General features: G+C 49.3%; 1 protein-coding gene across 2 annotated transcripts; it reads right to left on the bottom strand.

Moving 5' to 3' along the window:
* Positions 1–257: 257 nt before the first annotated feature.
* LOC136628522 (uncharacterized) lies at positions 258–22,973 on the bottom strand. 2 transcript variants are annotated; one of them, XM_066604497.1, is made up of 5 exons: positions 21,925–22,973; positions 21,409–21,891; positions 9,505–9,676; positions 8,080–8,255; positions 258–5,770 (listed from the first exon to the last, which is right to left on the bottom strand). In XM_066604497.1, the coding sequence occupies exons 1-5, from the start codon at positions 22,894–22,896 to the stop codon at positions 5,591–5,593; spliced, it is 1,983 nt and encodes a 660-aa protein (XP_066460594.1). In that variant the 5' UTR covers positions 22,897–22,973; the 3' UTR covers positions 258–5,590. The 2 variants fall into 2 exon arrangements, with proteins under 2 accessions (XP_066460594.1, XP_066460593.1); XM_066604496.1 differs by having other exon boundaries at positions 21,409–22,973.
* Between the last annotated feature and the right edge of the window lie 251 nt (positions 22,974–23,224).

Genomic DNA, 23,224 nt, shown 5'->3' with positions numbered 1-23,224 from the left:
CCCCTGTTCACGAGCGGAGAATCATTGCGATTCTCCGCTCGTGGCGGGCAATTCGCAGCATGCTGCGAATTGCCCCGATTCTCCACGGTCAGCCTATTTATTAGATAGGGCTGACTGGCGGAGATTTGGCGGTGGCTCCTGCTCCCTGGGGGCGGGATACCCCATCGCGCGTGGACAGCCGGCCTAAGAGAGCGAGAGACCACAGTCCTGTATAGTAAAGATATCTGCTAGTAAACATAAAGAAGTAACAGACCATATTTCTCAAAAACACTTTATTCCAAAAGATAGAGCACCTCTAATATACATTGAGAACAGCCACACAGGTTTGTTCAGCGGATTTCTTGTACCAAAGAAGCAGTTTATATTCTGCTAATTTCACTGGTATTATACGGAACAATTATAGGAGTTTTGTTATGTAACTTTTCTATTGCCTCGCTTTGTTTGGCATGCAGCAGAAAATGCTCAAATTACAGAATAATAAACCTGACATATAGAAAAACAGTGACCTTTCGGGGCAGTATACTCTGGCATAACTAATGCAGGACTAACTGTATCAAATAGCATCAACTAGATTTTAAATATGATGGGACTAAAAAAAAAAAGTGCATTTTTGGTGGGAATTCTTTTTTTGTAGTGCTAATTAATTGGCAATGTATGCTATTGTATACATCGGGGTCATACACTCGGCATACATGCTGGAATAATGTACGAAAATGTACCTCAAATACAAGGAAAAATTAACCCCTTAGTGACCTGCCTATCGTGTTTTTACATCCTGATCTCCATTCATACATCGAGGCTGCCGACTGTTTCTTATTGCTGACACCTGACAGCAACAGCCCCAATAAGTCGCGTGACTCATCAGAGCTGTTAACCCTTTAAATGTTGCTGCTGCTTGGGGGTCCCATACAGGAACTCGCGATGAGATCACAGTAAGCCATGCGGGTGTGTTGGCAGACTGCTGCTTTAAAAAAGGCCCCAGGGCTGTCATGACAAAATGCCTATCATGCCATGCTATGGCATTACATCATACTGCAGGAACGATCAAAGAATCGCAAGCTGTTGTTCTCTCTGGGGACTTAAAAAAGAAAAAAAAAGGAAAAAGGAAAAAAGCAAGATTAATAAAGCTTTACCATTTAAAAAAAAAGTAAAAGCACGATCAATAAAGCTTTACCAGTAAAAAAAAGAAAAGAAATTAATAAAACTTTTTAAAAAACTGGATAGTTAAAAACAACACCCTTTTGCCATATTTCTAATAAAAAAAAAATACAGATTTGGTATCACTGCGTCCGTAAAAGTCCGATCAAAGTAACGCATTATTTACCCTGCACGATGAACGTCGTCAGAAAAAAATAAAAATAAAGAAAGCCAGAAATGCGCCTTTTTGATTACCCTGTCTCCAGGAAAAAAAATGCAATTTAAAGCGATCAAAAAGTCAGGTGTATTCAGAAATGGAACCAACGTAAACTACAGGACGTTCCACAAAAAAAATGAGCCCTCGTACAACTATGTCGACGTAAAAATAAAAAAGCTATTGCGCTCAGAAGATGGCGGCAGAAAATAATTTAAAAAAAATTAAATCTCTTTGAAAAAAAAAAATAGTACAGCAAAAAAAACCAAAACTATATAAGTTTATTACGTAGTAATCGTTAAAACTCTTAAAATAATCAAAATAAAATTTCTAACAAAAAAGGGAAAAAAAACTATTGAGTGAGAATAATTTAACAAGCTATTACATCACATTTATTGTCAAAAATCTAAGCAAGCCGGTAACAGTAGTGACTTTGAGTGGTGTCACCCATTTGGGTCACCCATTCGGGTTGCACATACCTTTTTAAGTTAGAAAAGCTAAAAAATTCCTACTGCATCACAGGTGGCATGAAAGTTAGCTACACTACAGCCGGTTCCTGACTGATGGGGGACATAAAGCTACATTAGTAAGATCATACGTGAGAATGGAAAACTGAACAGATGGGGGACATATAACGCTTTGGTTGAAGCACACGATACATAAAATATTAGCCTGTATTGCCCCAAACCAGACATCTTAAAAAGCTGCGCAAACTGCTAAATTGTTAAATACTCTTGAACCAAACAGTAGAGAATGCGAAAGGGAAGAAAGTGTCTCCTATAGATGCGTGGGATAAAAGGCCCTTTTACAGGGAACAGATTGTTTTTCACCCGACCAATGAATGATCAGCGGTTTGAGAGTTTGTAGCAAGATCGACGGAAACAGTTACTTTGTGTCATTAATCTTTTCATATAATTACAACGAATATTTGTTCAGAAGCAAGTAATTCACCACAATTGTCCATTGTGAACGGGCCCGCAAGATCTGAGGCAGCGTCTTTAAAACAAAAATTACTAACATATTACTAATGTATGATTTAAAGGGAATCCATTGCCTCGGACCAACCCCATAACCCAAAGTAATGAATGATCACGTTACGCTCCTGGGGCTTGTAGCACACTGCTGCAGGTGTGGTTGATTTGGCTGGCTCATTGTGTGGATTTCTTGAGCCAGCCAATCACCAACAGTCTGTGCATATCAATACAGGCCCCTCCTTGGTGGAGGGTGCTGGTCATTATACTTGCCTTATTTTTCCTTGCAGAACCCTGGTGATTGCATGCATGATGTTCTGTTTGGTGTTCCTTCCATCTGTAGGTGTGCAGACACCTGGTGTGAACTATATTCTGTCTGAACTCCGCTCTGACTGTATATGAGCGGACGCCCGTGTCTGAACTACATCCTATGTCTGAATCCACTCAATCTGTAGGATTGCAGACAACTGGTGTGAACTTTGTCCTGTCTGTAGTTCGCTGTGTCTGTAGTTGCTCCTTTCCTGTTAGATATTCCCTGACTCTTTCCCTACTTCTATCTAGGGCGAGTCAGGTTCTCTAGGTTCTTGTGTCGGGCCGTCCTTATTGGGACGATCGTCCCGCTTGTAGGCAGGGTTTTCTTTTTCTGTGTTTTTTAGTTACGTTAATGTAGGGATTCACAAGAGGACCTTTGACATAGGCTTGTGTATTTTGGCCAAAATGTTAACAGATACCTCGTAACTAGTGGTAATTATATCTGCCTTTTAGTAATAGTATATGGGTAAGTACTTGACTACTTTGGTCTGAATTCCATCAGATGTAGTATCTCATGCTTAAACCCCTCTTTCCCTTAGTTTGGTTCTCGTTTAGTGATCTCGGTGTTTTGAGTGTTTATCCATCCCTTTAGCTACAAATATATTATGTTTGTGTAGGTCACTGTTCACACGTCCTGCACGAACGTGAAATCTGCCATTTATACATTCACTACATTTCCCTCCACAAACAAGGTATTTGCTGCGTATAGAACTACAGAGTGCATGCATGTAATGGGAAGGACTAGTCTGGTTATGCTTCAGCATGCAGGGAACAGTCGGTATGTCCGGCCTCCGTTCTACTATTGATTCATTACTTTAGATTGTGGGTTATGTCTGAGTCTCTTTAACTGAATCAAACTTGAAAACCAATTGTCCCAAATCCCAAGTTGTAACAGCAAGTGTTAGTGATTACCATCCACCAAAATAAAGCAATCATACGTGTACAGTACTCCAAAATCTACTAGAAAATATCCTATTAAGCTGGGTTCAGATCTGCGCTGGAACCTCCATTGTAGACCTGGCACAAAATACCGGAAAAAACAGTGCTGCATGCAGCGTGTCTTCTGATAAAGTGCCGGACAGCTGAGCAGAAATGGAACGGGCCCCATTATAGTAAATGGGGTCCGATCGTCGCTTTTCGGTTCCATCAGAAGACTGGACCGTTTGGGCAGGGGACGCCCCTTTTCATGTTTCCCTGAACGGAACCCCCACCGCAGATGTGAAAGCAGCATTAACTAGTTTAGACAGATACTACCAAACCTGAGGGAACACACAAAGATCCAAAAATATGTTCAAAAGAGGAATAGCCCTTTCGTATCAGCTACCTCGCTTAGGACAGTAAACCTCTGAGAAAAAGTGCATCTTTGCTCCTTTCAGTGCATTTATCTGTCACTTTGGTGAGCGGATATTGTATATCTGACCTGAGTGATGAATACACAACAGTCTGTATCTAGAATGGACTGCTGGTAAAGAACTATAAAGCTAGGCAAGTACAGGCTGATCCTGTCAAAGGCAGTGTTGGCATTCTTTGTGAAGGCCTCTTGTACGGCGTTCCACAGCGACTGTCCTAGGCTCTCTATAGGCACCCCGTGCGTTACCATAGGTCCTCCAGAAGCGACTCTCGTAGACGAGAGCAGCTCTGTAGTACGCCATCCTGCGGAGCAGCTCCATTTTGTTTTTCCTCGTTGGGTTCATACAGAATGACACAGAGAAGTAAACTTCTGTATGAAGTGGGTGCCTTATTGCGCTTTGTACAGAGCCGTAATATGGCCATGTGCATGAGGCCCAAGTGTCCACATCACCTCCAGAGTTAGGAGGAAAATGACATGTAAAGAACAGTTACAGTTATGTTATAACTTCTTTACCTACAACTATAGTTTAGGTTAATGTTTGTCTATCATTTGTGCCCCGTGGTGCCTTACTGCTTGCGATTTTCTATATAAATTACCAGATTTTGATGGTTTTGCAGTAAGCCAAAGGGGAAGGGATGTAAATAATTAACTTTCTACCACCATTTTTTCCCATACCCCCCACCAACACCCTACACTGTACTCTACCACACAATGGCTTATCGCTTGGACCTTCATGTTAGAGATACAACATGATAGTCAAGTTAAACTGCGCAATAAAAGCTCAGCATGTCTAATATTTCAAGTCAAGCTATTATAGTAGCATCAAGGACTCCTGTGAAAGATACAGAAGCCATCAGTGCACCAGTCATTAATTGCAGTCATTTGCTTATTAACACCCTTCACACGAGCGTATGTGTATTTGCGCGCACATGAGTGTAGCGATTGTGCGGAATGAACAATTTTTTGTTTTAGCATCGGCGTCTTTTACTGCACTTTTTATGCCCCCAATGCATATAATTGTTATAAAAAGGGGCCAATTGGTGAAGAAAGCCTTTCTAAAGTGTTGTAATAGAACATTTTACCGGCCTTGTATTGTTTAGAAGCGGTCCGAGCCCCTGGGAAGTGACGGCCACCTACCAGCCACCACAGTTAAAAGCTTTGGCCATGTTAGTAGAATGCCTTTGGGTAACTTCTGTTTTTGAAGACTTTTCAGTAACATTGTAAAGCGTCATCCTCAGGACTCCCCATCCGGCGTGATGCCGTGGGATTCGTCCTCTTGGTCAATGCAATCCTGTCCAGAATGCAAAATGTTGCGACTCTTTGTTCTGGAGGATTGCTCGCACCTACTAGAAGACTCATAGAGGCTCATTTCGATGGAGCGCTTCGTTTTCCTTTCAGTACCGCTGATTGGATAACAAGCATTGACGCTGGGTTAAAAAAAAATGGTGCATCTGATCGCGGGTTCCATCAGTGAGAGCCGCTGGTGATCAGTTTTGCCAGAGGAGTTAAAAGTTTAAAAAAGGGGGTCACCCAAATAGGACACCCCCAGCGTCTCATACATGATCATATTAATGGGTAGGACAAATACCGTATAATTACTTAATTTTAGCAGTTTTCTAAAAGCAGCTGCGCAAGAAATTCCTTTGTGTCTTGGATCCCAGAAGACATCTCAGAGCCATCCTTTATTACGTAGGTCCCAATTAAAAACAGCTTCCTATTTTCACAGATCTCCGATAGTGCAAGGGCGTCATGGATTTCAGGGATGTGATATGCATCTTGTAGGTCCTACAGAGAAAACAGGAAGGTTGATTGGGTATTACTGCGTCTTAAAATAAAAAAAACTAACAAGGTGTAATATGATGCAATATAGACACTTACAGCACGGTTACTGATGATGACCTCACAGTTATAACAGAGGAGATCACAGCTCACCCTCCTGACAGTGTGGTCTGCAGCTTATTTAGGTAAATATAGAAGGTAATGATAATTTTACTGTCCTTCCAGCAGGAAGAAATAGTATAGTCTCTAGCCTGAGCGGATTCAAAAGCGGGCAAATTAATAAACGGAATGGGCGGACTACAATACCCAGAGAGGTTATCAAAATTGGGGTTATTCACTTTAGAAAAAAAAAAACATCTGAGGGGCGACCTAATAACTATGTATAAATAAATTCAGGGATAATACAGAAATCTCTCATCATCTATTTATACCCAGGACTGTAACAAGGGGGCGCTCTAATAACTATATATAATATAATCAGGGGACAATACAGAGATCTCTCCCATCAACTATTTATACCCAGGACTGTAACAAGGCGGCGCTCTAATAACTATGTATAAATATATCAGGGGACAATACAGAGATCTCTCATATTATCTATTTATACCCAGGACTGTAACAAGGGGGCGCTCTAATAACTATGTATAGATATATCAGTAGTCAGTACAGAGATCTCTCCCATCATCTATTTATACCCAGGACTGTAACAAGAGGGGGGCTCTAATAACTATGTATAAATATATAACGGAGGAACAATACAGAGATCTCTCCATCATCTATTTATACCCAGGACTGTAACAAGGGGGCGCTCTAATAACTATGTACAATATAGCTGTGGACAATACAGAGATCTCTCCTATCATCTATTTATACCCAGGACTGTAACAAGGGGGCGACCTAATAACTATGTCTAGATATATCAGGGGTCAGTACAGAGATCTCTCCCATCATCTATTATACCCAGGACTGTAACAAGGAGGCGCTCTAATAACTACGTATAAATATATCAGGGGTCAGTACAGAGATCTCTCCTATCATCTATTTATACCCAGGACTGTAACAAAGGGGGCGCCCTCTATGTCTAGAGGGAAGAAGATTTCTACACTAACATAGAAGGGGGTCCTTTACTGTAAGAGCAGGGAGACAATGGAATGCTCTCCTGAGGACGTCTTGACGGTGAAAGCGTACAAGAGGAGCCTGGGCGATACAATATTATAGTCACTGATTACTTCAGAACGGTCGGTGATCTTTTCAGCCTAACATATTATTTTACTATTACTGCATAATGTCTAAAGCATTGTAGGCATTATATATATAAAAGGAAGAGACATTAAAAGTGTCTTGCAGTAGGATACTGACACTAATTTTGCGCACATGGCAGCGTACCGTTAGGTTTAGGACTTCCAGTGTTATTCAGATGCTATTATAGTAAGTGTGGGATGAGCCGATACAACTCCGGTTGGGTTATACAAGTAATACTGAGCAGTTGTATATAGAATTGCCATTAATCCCCTCCCTGATGTTTGGCTTTTGTGATATTTTGAATTTCATCTCTTTTTACAGATGAATCAGGAATTTTCATATTTCTGTTCACATAAAAGTCAGGAAAAAAAAAACAGGAACATATGACTCAAAATGTAGATGTCCGGCGTCCCCTCAGCATCATCAGCTCCGGGACGGCCGAGGCATGATGGAAATATTGTATGTTAAAGCCATAACTCTGTGGAAAACTGGCAATCCGGTCTGAAGCCTCCAAAAAGGGAGAAAATCATAAAATGTAGATTAAAGGAAATGAAGCAAATAACTAATACAGATAAATTCCTGCCACCTTCACCTCCTTTCTAAGAAGTGGGTGGGGTTTGGCGGAAAGACGCGGACCACCCACTGCCTGACAAATTCACAATCATTTATGCCAGAACCTAGTGTAAGTTACAGTGCCAAGCTATGCCAATGCACAGCTAGCGTAAATTGTACAGAGATGTGACAAATTTATTGGGAGGGGTCTCTGCTAATAAGTACGACACATCCCACTCCTACGGGATTGTAATAAGACTGCTTGACACGCTGGGCCAATGACACATTAAAGGGGATTTCACAGGACTTAAAACTGCTCCACAACCCCTCTGTACTTCCTGGTTGCTGCTAACCAGGACATGTGACTGCTGCAGCCAATCAACAACCACATCAGTGACCTTCTTCAGCTAGTGATTGGCTGCAGTCACATGACCTGCTCAGCGGCAACCAGGAAGGACAAACTGTTTAACATAAATGGGTACATTTTTCATACATTTAAGAACAACATGCAGCATCAATACCTGTTTATTAGCCAGTACTATAAGAGGAAGAACGGAGTCTAGTTGGATCAATTGATGAAGATGTCTTTTAGCGAGTGGGAGCCGAGCGCGATCCGCCGCGTCCACCACAAAAACAACAGCGAAAGCTCTAGAGAGGTACATTTTCCAATAAGGACGAAGCTGCTCGCTTCCTCCAACTGTGGGATGAAGAAGACATATCATGCAAAGATTAATACAGACCGATGCCAATATGGTGGAATATGTCGGCGCTATTTAACCCCTTAGGGACCAAGCACTGTAAATTTATAGCTTGGTCCTGGGCTTTAATTCCGGCCAATAGTAAATATTCGGACCAGGAGTAAAGCTCCTGCAATGTAGCAGGACCAGGATGGATCCTTGGGTGTTAGACACAGCCAAATACCCGGAGGAGAAGGCAGAAGCAGTTTTTAACCACTTCTGCCTTCTCCTTTACAGGTTACATAGCACTCAATGAGTGCTTTGTAGTGCAAAGTTGAAGTGTTCCTGCGGCTATTCAACCTGGCGATCATGTGACCATTGGGTGCCCCCTGCCACAGCACAGCTGCAGGGTCCTAGCAGACCCAGATAGATCAACTCTGTTAGTGACTATTGTTACTACAATTCAAAAATGTGAACTTTACAAAAAAAAAAGTTAATGACTCCTCAGAGGCATCTTGTGGGACATAGAAGTTAATAAAATAGTTACAAAAATTAAGAAAAAAGAAATTACAGAATAAAAGAAAAATATATATACAAAAAAAGAAAATGACTGACCGCTGATGCCAATGAAAACCATCGCCGTATGTGCCCTGTGATCAGAGACTATACAAATTATACATCAAAACTTCTGAAGCAAAATTAGGAACCCATTAACCCATTCCTGTACTTTATTTCAGCATAAATATACAAATTTTAAAAATAAACAAATATATATATATATATATTTTTTTTTAACAAAAAAAAATGGAAAAAAAGTCAGTAAAAAAGATATTAAAAAAATAGCCCTATATGTCACAAAAAAAAATAAAAGCAAAAATAAATTTTGGTAGCTGAAGAAAACAAGAATGTAGGGCAGTAAAACAACCACATGGGTAAAATTCCTAAAATGTGTCCAGTCCTTTTGGACCAAAACACCCTGGTCCTTATGGGGTTAAAGAATGGGAAGTTAACAAAGGCCCCAAGGTGCTTCTCCATATGTCAGACTTATAACCCAAACTTTATTCCTATGATTTAGCTGACAGACAGATATAAAGGCGACCTCCCTTTCATCTCATTTACAAAGAAGGCAATGACCCAACGCCGCAAATACCGGATACAGCTCTCCGTGTTCCTGCAGGTCAGGGTATTTAGATATTGGGGTAAGATACCGAATCCTTGCCGCAGGTGAAGGACAGCATTGGTTCTGGGTAGATAAGGAATGATACTTACTTTCCAGGAATTCCATTTTGTAATTGCCATTGCTGATACACATCGCATTAACCCCTTCTGTAGGCGTTGGAATTAGTCTTCCTTTATTGGCTGCTATAGAGTTCAGGATGCTGGTCTTCCCGGACCCGTCCAGTCCGAGCACTAACACCTGCTTGCACGCTGCGGGCTTCTCCTATTAAAGAAGTAAAGCAGACTGCAGTCAGTAAAGAGTGCCAATACATGGGACACCAATGATACAAGTGTCTATAAGTATGTAGTCTAACGTTCTACACGCACTATTTATTGTTTATACAAGGCTTACAGCAATTACACACTAAGCAGACCCACTGAGAAAGTAAAGTTAAATGTTAAAGGGGTCCTCCAGGCAGCGCCGGCTGTTGATGTTAGGATACATGGGGGTCGGAGCGGAAGCCACTGCTCCGACCCCTGTGTAGTGGCCGGCGCTCATAATTGCAGGCACAGCTCTTATTGAAATCAATAGGACCCCAGGCTGCAATTTCAAGCACAGAAGCTCCCATTGGTTTCAATCAGTGCTGCACCTGCAATTACAAGTGCTGGCCACTACACAGGGGTCGGAGCAGTGCTTCCGCTCCAAGACCGCGCTGCCTGGAGAACGCCTTTAAGCCTGTGATACAGTACTGCAGATTCTCTCTTCAAACACTGCTCAACCATGACATGGACACTGTTTACAAAATTCAATGCGTGAGACAGTCCTTAAAATGACAGAATACATAGTAACATACCGTAGTATGTAAGACTGAAAAAAAAGACATGTCCATCCAGTTCAGCCAATTACCCCCAACGTTGGTCCAGAGGAAGTAAAAACTAATTAATGAGGTAGAAGCCAATTTTCCCCATTTAAGGGAAAAAAAATTCCTTCCCGACTCCAATCGGCAATCGGACTAATCCTCGGATTACCGACCCTCCTAAATACCTTTTTAGTTTATACATGCAGCCTTGCACCAAGTATAAATGCCAGGAACATCATCGGTGGAGGAAATACAAATCTGTTACAAGTAAATGAAAAGGGTTTTTTTTCTTCTAAAGTTCCACCTTTAAGCCAAGAATAAATGTGCGAATTCCATTATAACAATTCAGTAATAACCTTGTAGGACTGCGGGGGAAGGGGCTTCTATTGAACAGGCAGAATTTTGTCAATGGACTAATCCCGGAGGATACTGTAATGTCGGAATATAGTGCTTGCAGAGCAGAAGGCTGAGGGGAGACTTAATAGCGGTCTACAAATATCTGAAGAGCTGTCACAGTGCAGAGGGATCAGCCCTATTCTCATCTGCACAAGAAAAGACTAGAAGCAGTGGGATGAAACTGAAAGGGAGGAGACACAGATTAGATGGTGAGGGGGATCAATGAGTGGAGCAGGTTACCCCAGGAGGTGGTGAGTTCTCCTTCAATGGAAGTCTTCAAACAAAGGCTGGACAAATATCTGTCTGGGATGATTTAGTGAATCCTGCACTGAGCAGGGGGTTGGACCCGATGACCCTGGGGGTCCCTTTCAACTCTACCATTCTATACTATCGGAAACTGCAACAACTTCTCCAACTAGAACACTGACAAAAAAGCTTTTTAAACCCTCCAGTTTCAATAAAACAACATATTAGGGAACTGCTGTTTATGTAAGGCCCTTAGTAAATCTGTGGACGTTCACCAAAAGCTAAGCTTGGATTCTTTTGGTTCCTTTCCTGTTACAGATCTCATACACATTGTCGGCCATCACTTATACATTCATAAACGGGTTCTCACTGCCAACTTTTTAAGACATGTCAATGAAACATGTAAGAAAAAGTATGGTCCCCCGGGGCCCAACACTTCAGACGTCCAGGAAGGAGAGGCCCTTGCACTCCATTTGCTACTTACGTAGTACATAATAAGAGTCCCTCACTTGGAGGGGCTCACTCACGGTACGCTCACGCAAGAAAAGGAATGCAGTTCAGAAGACCCCTCTGACACATAACCCCACCATAACACTGAGAAATACACGTTACCGTTGTTCTCTCCATCCCTTCGTGCGTGCAGTCATGTCCGAATCACCTGCTGTTGTACTTACGGCAATAACAAGTGGAAACTAGAGGCAGAGCGCTAATGTGATGACGGGGAGCCGCCATTAATAAGATTTGGTTAATGCAGTTAAATCTAATCCAGCTCTGACCTAAAAGCAGACACACCTTTACGTACCTTCATGTATACTGGGCATCATGGGAGCAGGAGAGAAGGAAATGTAGAGCAGGATTGGTGGAATTAGTAATAAAAGAGGATATAGATTATATATGGAGCTTGAGATAAACACCAGCGAGAGATATGAGATAGATAGATGAGAGATATGAGATATAAGAAGGATATGAGATAGATAAGAGATATAAGATAGATATGAGATATAAGATAGATATGAGATATAAGAAGGAGATGAGATAGATATGATATATAAGGATATAAGATAGATATGAGATATAAGGAGGATATAAGATATTAGAAGGATACGGGATAGATATGAAATATAAGATGGATATGAGATAGATAGATATGAAATATAAGATAGATATGAGATATAAGAGAGATATGAGATATAAGAAGGATATAAGATAGAAGAAGGATACGAGATAGATATGAGATACAAGATAGGAGATAGAACTTGTTTTAATCCCTCTTTCTGTGTAAAGCCTTGACTATATACATTGATCAGCCATAATACGGTATTAGCAGTGACCCTCCTGCGGGCTATACTGCAGATATATAGGTTTATTATGCACCCAAAAAAAGCACCCAAAAAATTATTTGTATTGGACGGGTGACTACAGCAGACTGGGTGATTACTGGGATGGGGGTGGCCACGGGACAGGGACGGGAACTTTGAGAGGATCAGACGCTACACTAAATACACTGACTGATCACACTACACTTAAGGTCCTCTTACACGGGACGACAGTCGGCTAAAAGATGGCACGAGCGCCGACGTCGCCGCTAAGGTCATTGGCACTCGTGCAGAGTGTTTACACCAACAGACTTCACCGTTGGCTTCACACTCAGCGCTTCACATTTAAGTTTTACACGGAACAAGAAGCCCGCGGTCCAGCGATAGTTTTTATGCAGACGGAAAGTTAGCGATAACGACTTAGGAACAGCGAGCGTTTTTTTTGCATTTACACTGAAGGTTGTTTGAACGAATTTTGAGCAATAACCGTCCTGTGTAAATGGGCCATAACTACTACGCTGACTGACCACACGTACCAACGACACCAATATACTGCTCACACTAACCAACATGACTGATATTTGTGTGAGGTCTCAGTCTACATCCACTGATAACAGCCTGCGGTGGTTGGAGAGCTCGCACAGTATGTAGTCCTCGTACAAGTGTGCCGGCAGATATGCAGCGGTATGTAGTCCTCGTACAAGTGTGCCGGCAGATATACAGCGGTATGTAGTCCTCGTACAAGTGTGCCGGCAGATATACAGCGGTATGTAGTCCTCGTACAAGTGTGCCGGCAGATATACAGCGGTATGTAGTCCTCGTACAAGTGTGCCGGCAGATATACAGCGGTATGTAGTCCTCGTACAAGTGTGCCGGCAGATATACAGCGGTATGTAGTCCTCGTACAAGTGTGCCGGCAGATATACAGCGGTATGTAGTCCTCGTACAAGTGTGCCGGCAGATATGCAGCGGTATGTAGTCCTCGTACAAGTGTGCAGGCAGATATGCAGCGGTATGTAGTCCTCGTACAAGTGTGCAGGCAGATATACAGCGGTATGTAGACCTCGTACAAGTGTGCCGGCAGATATACAGCGGTATGTAGTCCTCGTACAAGTGTGCAGGCAGATATCCAGCGGTATGTAGTCCTCGTACAAGTGTGCCGGCAGATATCCAGCGGTATGTAGTCCTCGTACAAGTGTGCCGGCAGATATACAGCGGTATGTAGTCCTCGTACAAGTGTGCAGGCAGATATACAGCGGTATGTAGTCCTCGTACAAGTGTGCAGGCAGATATGCAGCGGTATGTAGTCCTCGTACAAGTGTGCCGGCAGATATGCAGCGGTATGTAGTCCTCGTACAAGTGTGCCGGCAGATATACAGCGGTATGTAGTCCTCGTACAAGTGTTCCGGCAGATATGCAGCGGTATGTAGTCCCCCTACAAGTGTGCTGGCAGATATGCAGCGGTATGTAGTCCTCCTACAAGTGTGCCGGCAGATATGCAGCGGTATGTAGTCCTCGTACAAGTGTGCAGGCAGATATACAGCGGTATGTAGTCCTCGTACAAGTGTGCCGGCAGATATGCAGCGGTATGTAGTCCTCGTACAAGTGTGCAGGCAGATATCCAGCGGTATGTAGTCCTCGTACAAGTGTGCCGGCAGATATACAGCGGTATGTAGTCCTCGTACAAGTGTGCCGGCAGATATACAGCGGTATGTAGTCCTCGTACAAGTGTGCCGGCAGATATGCAGCGGTATGTAGTCCTCGTACAAGTGTGCAGGCAGATATGCAGCGGTATGTAGTCCTCGTACAAGTGTGCAGGCAGATATACAGCGGTATGTAGACCTCGTACAAGTGTGCCGGCAGATATACAGCGGTATGTAGTCCTCGTACAAGTGTGCCGGCAGATATACAGCGGTATGTAGTCCTCGTACAAGTGTGCCGGCAGATATACAGCGGTATGTAGTCCTCGTACAAGTGTGCCGGCAGATATACAGCGGTATGTAGTCCTCGTACAAGTGTGCCGGCAGATATGCAGCGGTATGTAGTCCTCGTACAAGTGTGCCGGCAGATATGCAGCGGTATGTAGTCCTCGTACAAGTGTGCAGGCAGATATGCAGCGGTATGTAGTCCTCGTACAAGTGTGCAGGCAGATATACAGCGGTATGTAGACCTCGTACAAGTGTGCCGGCAGATATACAGCGGTATGTAGTCCTCGTACAAGTGTGCAGGCAGATATCCAGCGGTATGTAGTCCTCGTACAAGTGTGCCGGCAGATATCCAGCGGTATGTAGTCCTCGTACAAGTGTGCCGGCAGATATACAGCGGTATGTAGTCCTCGTACAAGTGTGCAGGCAGATATACAGCGGTATGTAGTCCTCGTACAAGTGTGCAGGCAGATATGCAGCGGTATGTAGTCCTCGTACAAGTGTGCCGGCAGATATGCAGCGGTATGTAGTCCTCGTACAAGTGTGCCGGCAGATATACAGCGGTATGTAGTCCTCGTACAAGTATTCCGGCAGATATGCAGCGGTATGTAGTCCCCCTACAAGTGTGCTGGCAGATATGCAGCGGTATGTAGTCCTCCTACAAGTGTGCCGGCAGATATACAGCGGTATGTAGTCCTCGTACAAGTGTGCAGGCAGATATACAGCGGTATGTAGTCCTCGTACAAGTGTGCCGGCAGATATGCAGCGGTATGTAGTCCTCGTACAAGTGTGCCGGCAGATATGCAGCGGTATGTAGTCCTCGTACAAGTGTGCCGGCAGATATGCAGCGGTATGTAGTCCTCCTACAAGTGTGCCGGCAGATATGCAGCGGTATGTAGTCCTCGTACAAGTGTGCAGGCAGATATGCAGCGGTATGTAGTCCTCGTACAAGTGTGCCGGCAGATATGCAGCGGTATGTAGTCCTCGTACAAGTGTGCCGGCAGATATGCAGCGGTATGTAGTCCTCGTACAAGTGTGCCGGCAGATATGCAGCGGTATGTAGTCCTCCTACAAGTGTGCCGGCAGATATGCAGCGGTATGTAGTCCTCCTACAAGTGTGCCGGCAGATATGCAGCGGTATGTAGTCCTCCTACAAGTGTGCCGGCAGATATGCAGCGGTATGTAGTCCTCGTACAAGTGTGCAGGCAGATATGCAGCGGTATGTAGTCCTCGTACAAGTGTGCCGGCAGATATGCAGCGGTATGTAGTCCTCGTACAAGTGTGCCGGCAGATATGCAGCGGTATGTAGTCCTCGTACAAGTGTGCCGGCAGATATGCAGCGGTATGTAGTCCTCGTACAAGTGTGCCGGCAGATATGCAGCGGTATGTAGTCCTCGTACAAGTGTGCCGGCAGATATGCAGCGGTATGTAGTCCTCGTACAAGTGTGCCGGCAGATATGCAGCGGTATGTAGTCCTCGTACAAGTGTGCCGGCAGATATGCAGCGGTATGTAGTCCTCGTACAAGTGTGCCGGCAGATATGCAGCGGTATGTAGTCCTCGTACAAGTGTGCCGGCAGATATGCAGCGGTATGTAGTCCTCGTACAAGTGTGCCGGCAGATATGCAGCGGTATGTAGTCCTCGTACAAGTGTGCCGGCAGATATGCAGCGGTATGTAGTCCTCGTACAAGTGTGCCGGCAGATATGCAGCGGTATGTAGTCCTCGTACAAGTGTGCCGGCAGATATGCAGCGGTATGTAGTCCTCGTACAAGTGTGCCGGCAGATATGCAGCGGTATGTAGTCCTCGTACAAGTGTGCAGGCAGATATGCAGCGGTATGTAGTCCTCGTACAAGTGTGCCGGCAGATATGCAGCGGTATGTAGTCCTCCTACAAGTGTGCCGGCAGATATGCAGCGGTATGTAGTCCTCGTACAAGTGTGCAGGCAGATATACAGCGGTATGTAGTCCTCGTACAAGTGTGCAGGCAGATATGCAGCGGTATGTAGTCCTCGTACAAGTGTGCCGGCAGATATGCAGCGGTATGTAGTCCTCGTACAAGTGTGCCGGCAGATATACAGCGGTATGTAGTCCTCGTACAAGTGTGCCGGCAGATATACAGCGGTATGTAGTCCTCGTACAAGTGTGCAGGCAGATATACAGCGGTATGTAGTCCTCGTACAAGTGTGTCGGCAGATATACAGCGGTATGTAGTCCTCGTACAAGTGTGCAGGCAGATATACAGCGGTATGTAGTCCTCGTACAAGTGTGCAGGCAGATATACAGCGGTATGTAGTCCTCGTACAAGTGTGCAGGCATATATATAGCGGTATGTAGTCCTCGTACAAGTGTGCAGGCAGATATACAGCAGTATGTAATCCTCGTACAAGTGTGCCGGCAGATATACAGCGGTATGTAGTCCTCGTACAAGTGTGCAGACAGATATACACCAGTATCTGCTCCTCCAGCACGATGGAAGTTTAATAACAAGCGTTTTAGAAAATCTGGCTAAAGACATAGGATTGCCATCCAAAGAGAAAATCCATGCGGACACTTCATCAGTGGTGGAGAACTACATAGGGCTCAGACGGGCGCTCAGCTGTGTCCCTCCCATCGGCTTTATTACTGCAGATGATAAAATACTAGTATAATGAAATACTAGCCCCCTATCTACCAACACCACAAAACTGACACTCCTCTGGACAAGTCACTGACGTTAGTGTATTCTTTTCCTATCGTCTGTTGTCTAAAGCCTGGGTGTGTCCTATAGTCAGCATCTATGATAATGCAGTGCCAGAAGTGGACACTAGGGGGCATGAGCAGGCAACGTTTGTACCAAACTTCTGGCCTGGAGGTGGTTTACTGGAGTGGGTCCATCTATCTGGTGGAGGAAGGATGGCGATCCCATGAGCTAACAGCCCCTACGTTATCACAATACATTATATATTATATTTGTGGAATATAAATCTATTTCGATTTATCCCAACACCATGTAGCTACTAATCGTCTGCATTTTATATGGAGACTAGCTGATATACCCGGCTTCACCTAAGATCATTTGGTACAAGTGACCTGTTGTTCACATGGAAATTTTTATAAAGTCGGGGTTACTGCAGAGGAACCGAGGAATAAAATATGTATACACATAGAGGAGCGTTCGATTCTCCTCAGACTGCATGTACCGATGTCCCTCTGCAGAATGTGCCACCCCTCCCATTCTCCTCACTTAGGACCTATGGAATGCTCCTATGTTTGTAAGACATCGCGAAGTTAGAGAATTAGCAGCGAGTCAGTCAGTGAGGGCATATAGATTCCCCACATCCCTGTGAGCTCATTGATTGGTCAAGCAGCAAGCGTCGAGGCGGATTCCCCTTACCCATTTTTCAAATGGTCAGCAGTCATGGGGGCTCACCGATTGTTTGATTGATTGTTTAGCTGAACACATTTTATGACCAAAGGAAAGATTTCTCACCCAGTCCTTGATATGAAGCACATTCGAGTGTGTATTGTCGCCAGCGATAATTTTTTTCTTTCTCGAAAGCAACAAAGAACGCCTTTCTGAAATTTTGTGGTAAACAACTTCAGTGTCTGCGATTTATATATATATAATTTTACATACATGTTTTTTCAGCTCTCTGGAGCGGCTCAGTTCCAAGAAAAGCTTAAAATTTTGGTCCCAATTTTACTGTAATTGTATTGGAATGACTATAAATCTACACATCATGACAAGAAGGACATCCTGAGCATCTTCTCCAGTCCAATAGTTTCCGAGATGAATTGTCAAAAATGAGGGTTCTTAGGGACTTACAGAAAATTGACCCCGTGACTCAATGGATCATGAGATGGTGCAGCGATGCCTTAGAAGAAAGGCGCAGGCTTATGGGCGAAGCTTGCTGAGAAGAGAGGCGGTCTGGCCCAGCCACAGGACCGATATTCCTAATTTACATGTCGCTTTGAACAGTAATTACACAGGCCTGGCTTTGTAGATACACATTGGAAAAACGTTTTCTAAAAAGAGGGCAAGTGATTGTTCTAGCACTGGGCTCAGCTTACTGTCTCAAAAAGTGCTGAGTTTCATCTATGCAGATCACAAAACGTACAGGGTTAACAGAGGGAGCGCGCTAGACGGGGCCGGGGGAGGGGACCTCGGAGAGCGCCAGACGGGGCTGCGGGGGGGGGGGGGGGGGGGAGGGGGAGGGACCTCGGAGAGCGCCAGACGGGGCTGGGGGGGGGGAGGGACCTCGGAGAGCGCCAGACGGGGCTGGGGGGGGGGGGGGGGGGACCTCGGAGGGCGCCAGACGGGGCTGGGGGGGGGGGGGGACCTCGGAGGGCGCCAGACGGGGCTGGGGGGGGGGGGGACCTCGGAGGGCGCCAGACGGGGCTGGGGGGGGGGGGACCTCGGAGGGCGCCAGACGGGGCTGGGGGGGGGGGGACCTCGGAGGGCGCCAGACGGGGCTGGGGGGGGGGGGGGGGACCTCGGAGAGCGCCAGACGGGGCTGGGGAGGGTAAGGGACCTCGGAGAGCGCCAGACGGGGCTGGGGAGGAGAGGGACCTCGGAGAGCGCCAGACGGGGCTGGGGAGGAGAGGGACCTCGGAGAGCGCCAGACGGGGCTGGGGGGGGAGAGGGACCTCGGAGCGCGCCAGACGGGGCTGGGGAGGAGAGGGACCTCGGAGCGCGCCAGACGGGGCTGGGGAGGAGAGGGACCTCGGAGCGCGCCAGACGGGGCTGGGGAGGAGAGTGACCTCGGAGAGCGCCAGACGGGGCTGGGGAGGAGAGTGACCTCGGAGAGCGCCAGACGGGGCTGGGGAGGAGAGTGACCTCGGAGAGCGCCAGACGGGGCTGGGGAGGAGAGTGACCTCGGAGAGCGCCAGACGGGGCTGGGGAGGAGAGTGACCTCGGAGAGCGCCAGACGGGGCTGGGGAGGAGAGTGACCTCGGAGAGCGCCAGACGGGGCTGGGGAGGAGAGTGACCTCGGAGAGCGCCAGACGGGGCTGGGGAGGAGAGTGACCTCGGAGAGCGCCAGACGGGGCTGGGGAGGAGAGTGACCTCGGAGAGCGCCAGACGGGGCTGGGGAGGAGAGTGACCTCGGAGAGCGCCAGACGGGGCTGGGGAGGAGAGTGACCTCGGAGAGCGCCAGACGGGGCTGGGGAGGAGAGTGACCTCGGAGAGCGCCAGACGGGGCTGGGGAGGAGAGTGACCTCGGAGAGCGCCAGACGGGGCTGGGGAGGAGAGTGACCTCGGAGAGCGCCAGACGGGGCTGGGGAGGAGAGTGACCTCGGAGAGCGCCAGACGGGGCTGGGGAGGAGAGTGACCTCGGAGAGCGCCAGACGGGGCTGGGGAGGAGAGTGACCTCGGAGAGCGCCAGACGGGGCTGGGGAGGAGAGTGACCTCGGAGAGCGCCAGACGGGGCTGGGGAGGAGAGTGACCTCGGAGAGCGCCAGACGGGGCTGGGGAGGAGAGTGACCTCGGAGAGCGCCAGACGGGGCTGGGGAGGAGAGTGACCTCGGAGAGCGCCAGACGGGGCTGGGGAGGAGAGTGACCTCGGAGAGCGCCAGACGGGGCTGGGGAGGAGAGTGACCTCGGAGAGCGCCAGACGGGGCTGGGGAGGAGAGTGACCTCGGAGAGCGCCAGACGGGGCTGGGGAGGAGAGTGACCTCGGAGAGCGCCAGACGGGGCTGGGGAGGAGAGTGACCTCGGAGAGCGCCAGACGGGGCTGGGGAGGAGAGTGACCTCGGAGAGCGCCAGACGGGGCTGGGGAGGAGAGTGACCTCGGAGAGCGCCAGACGGGGCAGGGGAGGAGAGTGACCTCGGAGAGCGCCAGACGGGGCTGGGGAGGAGAGTGACCTCGGAGAGCGCCAGACGGGGCTGCGGAGGAGAGTGACCTCGGAGAGCGCCAGACGGGGCTGGGGAGGAGAGTGACCTCGGAGAGCGCCAGACGGGGCTGGGGAGGAGAGTGACCTCGGAGAGCGCCAGACGGGGCTGGGGGGGAGGGACCTCGGAGAGCGCCAGACGGGGCTGGGGGGGGGAGGGACCTCGGAGAGCGCCAGACGGGGCTGGGGGGGGGAGGGACCTCGGAGAGCGCCAGACGGGGCTGGGGGGGGGAGGGACCTCGGAGAGCGCCAGACGGGGCTGGGGGGGGGAGGGACCTCGGAGAGCGCCAGACGGGGCTGGGGGGGGGAGGGACCTCGGAGAGCGCCAGACGGGGCTGGGGGGGGGAGGGACCTCGGAGAGCGCCAGACGGGGCTGGGGGGGGGGAGGGACCTCGGAGAGCGCCAGACGGGGCTGGGGGGGGGAGGGACCTCGGAGAGCGCCAGACGGGGCTGGGGGGGGGAGGGACCTCGGAGAGCGCCAGACGGGGCTGGGGGGGGGAGGGACCTCGGAGAGCGCCAGACGGGGCTGGGGGGGAGGGACCTCGGAGAGCGCTAGACGGGGCTGGGGGGGGAGGGACCTCGGAGAGCGCTAGACGGGGCTGGGGGGGAGGGACCTCGGAGAGCGCTAGACGGGGCTGGGGGGGGGGAGGGACCTCGGAGAGCGCTAGACGGGGCTGGGGGGGGGGAGGGACCTCGGAGAGCGCTAGACGGGGCTGGGGGGGGGGACCTCAGAGAGCGCTAGACGGGGCTGGGGGGGGAGGGACCTCGGAGAGCGCTAGACGGGGCTGGGGGGGGGGAGGGACCTCGGAGAGCGCTAGACGGGGCTGGGGGGGGAGGGACCTCGGAGAGCGCTAGACGGGGCTGGGGGGGAGGGACCTCGGAGAGCGCTAGACGGGGCTGGGGGGGGAGGGACCTCGGAGAGCGCTAGACGGGGCTGGGGGGGAGGGACCTCGGAGAGCGCTAGACGGGGCTGGGGGGGGAGGGACCTCGGAGAGCGCTAGACGGGGCTGGGGGGGAGGGACCTCGGAGAGCGCTAGACGGGGCTGGGGGGGAGGGACCTCGGAGAGCGCTAGACGGGGCTGGGGGGGAGGGACCTCGGAGAGCGCTAGACGGGGCTGGGGGGGAGGGACCTCGGAGAGCGCTAGACGGGGCTGGGGGGGAGGGACCTCGGAGAGCGCTAGACGGGGCTGGGGGGGAGGGACCTCGGAGAGCGCTAGACGGGGCTGGGGGGGGAGGGACCTCGGAGAGCGCTAGACGGGGCTGGGGGGGAGGGACCTCGGAGAGCGCTAGACGGGGCTGGGGGGGGGAGGGACCTCGGAGAGCGCTAGACGGGGCTGGGGGGGACCTCGGAGAGCGCTAGACGGGGCTGGGGACACACACACACACACCTCAGAGAGCGCTCACCTGATGCTGGACTCCAGCTGATACCACGGCGTCACTGTCGGCTCTCTGCACACCTGCACCCACATGTGATTGGGGCGACTCCGCTGGTTCTCTGGTCTGTAGGCAGGAGGGGTTACATTGTTCTGGGGATGTTGGACTCTCCGGTAATGTGGCAGAGTTTGGATTTGCACTCTTTTCCTCCGATGCTATAGCTGCAGCTGCTGCGCTCCTCTTTTCCTCTGGTGCTACAGATGAGACTACAGCTGCTGCGCCCCTCTTCTCCCTGGTGGGTATAGCTGCTGCGCCCCTCTTTCCCTCCGGTGTTATAGCTGCTGCACCGCTCTTTTCCTCTGGTGCTACAGATAAGACTGCAGCTGCTGCGCTCCTCTTCTCGGTGGCTAGAGGTGCTGCGCCCCTCTTTTCCTCCAGTGCTACAGATGAGACTACAGCTGCTGCACCCCTCTTCTCCCTGGTGGGAATAGCTGCTGCGCCCCTCTTTTCCTCCGGTGTTATAGCTGCTGCACCCCTCTTTTCCTCTGGTGCTACAGATAAGACTGCAGCTGCTGCGCCCCTCTTCTCGGTGGCTAGAGATGCTGCGCCCCTCTTTTCCTCCGGTGCTACAGATGTGACTGCAGCTGCTACGCCCCTCTTTTCCTCTGGTGCTACAGATGTGACTGCAGCTGCTACGCCCCTCTTTTCCTCTGGTGCTACAGATGTGACTGCAGCACCCCTCTTTTCCTCTGGTGCTACAGATGTAACTGCAGCTGCTGCGCCCCTCTTTTCCTCCGGTGCTACAGATGAGACTGCAGCTGCTGCGCCCCTCTTCTTGGTGGGTATAACTGCTGCGCCCCTCTTTTCCTCTGGCGCTACAGATGTGACTGCAGCTGCTGCGTCCCTCTTTTCCTCCGATGCTACAGACGTAACTGCAGCTGCTGCGCCCCTCTTTTCCTCTGGTGCTACAGATGTAACTGCAGCTGCTGCACCCCTCTTTTCCTCCTGTGCTACAGATGTAACTGCAGCTGCTGCACCCCTATTTTCCTCCTGTGCTACAGATGTATCTGCAGCTGCTGCGCCCCTCTTTTCCTCCGATGCTACAGATGTGACTGCAGCTGCTGCACCCCTCTTTTCCTCCGATGCTACAGATGTGACTGCAGCTGCTGCGCCCCTCTTTTCCTCTGGTGCTACAGATGTGACTGCAGCTGCTGCGCCCCTCTTTTCCTCCGGTGCTACAGATGTGACTGCAGCTGCTGCGCCCCTCTTTTCCTCCGGTGCTACAGATGCGAGTGCAGCTGCGCCCCTCTTCTCCTCGGTGGGTATAGCTGTGACTGGCGCTGCCCCCTCCTCCTCGGGCTCTACAGGTGAGGTGCCCAGGTGTGCCTTCCCCTCACCCCCTCCTGCCGCTCTTACGCCCCCCTCCTTCTGTCTCAGGTACCTCCATGCGGCTAGCGCAACCCCGCCGGTAGCGGCCAGTAGAGCAGCGGGCAGCGCCATGCTCCGGAGCGCCGCCATCCCCGCCTGTATGTTACCGCCGGGCGGCTGCAGGACCTGCGTGACGTCAGGGGGAGGAGTCACCGGGGAGTGTCTGCAGGAAGAGCAGCGGCGGACTGGCGGCACCCCGTGCATCTGATGGAGGCGGTCCGTGTGTCCTGCCTGCAGCTGCCTGCCTGCCTGCACACGGGCGGGTCCGCATTGCCCGCAGAGGATACCGGCCATCGCATGCTATGGAGGACAGATTGTTGCTGCCCGCCAGCGGAAACCAATTGCGATTTTCCGCTGCAGTGGTCAATCACAGCGGTAACTCGCAGCATGCTCCGTTTAGGCGGATTCCGTGCGAACG

The sequence above is a fragment of the Eleutherodactylus coqui genome, chromosome 5 (assembly GCF_035609145.1).
Source record: "Eleutherodactylus coqui strain aEleCoq1 chromosome 5, aEleCoq1.hap1, whole genome shotgun sequence".
Classification (NCBI taxonomy): Eukaryota; Metazoa; Chordata; class Amphibia; order Anura; family Eleutherodactylidae; genus Eleutherodactylus; species Eleutherodactylus coqui.
Note: the sequence above shows the minus strand (reverse complement) of the source record. Positions and strands in the feature narration are given on the sequence as shown.

Excerpts from the sequence above, each read along its gene's own strand:
- LOC136628522 (XM_066604496.1), bottom strand. The coding sequence starts at position 22,896 with ATGGCGGCGCTCCGGAGCATGGCGCTGCCCGCTGCTCTACTGGCCGCT. Across the intron at positions 9,677-21,408 it reads CAGCTGGAGTCCAGCATCAG|GAGAAGCCCGCAGCGTGCAA; the intron begins GTGAGCGCTCTC and ends CTTCTTTAATAG. Across the intron at positions 5,771-8,079 it reads TAGTACTGGCTAATAAACAG|GACCTACAAGATGCATATCA; the intron begins GTATTGATGCTG and ends TTTTCTCTGTAG.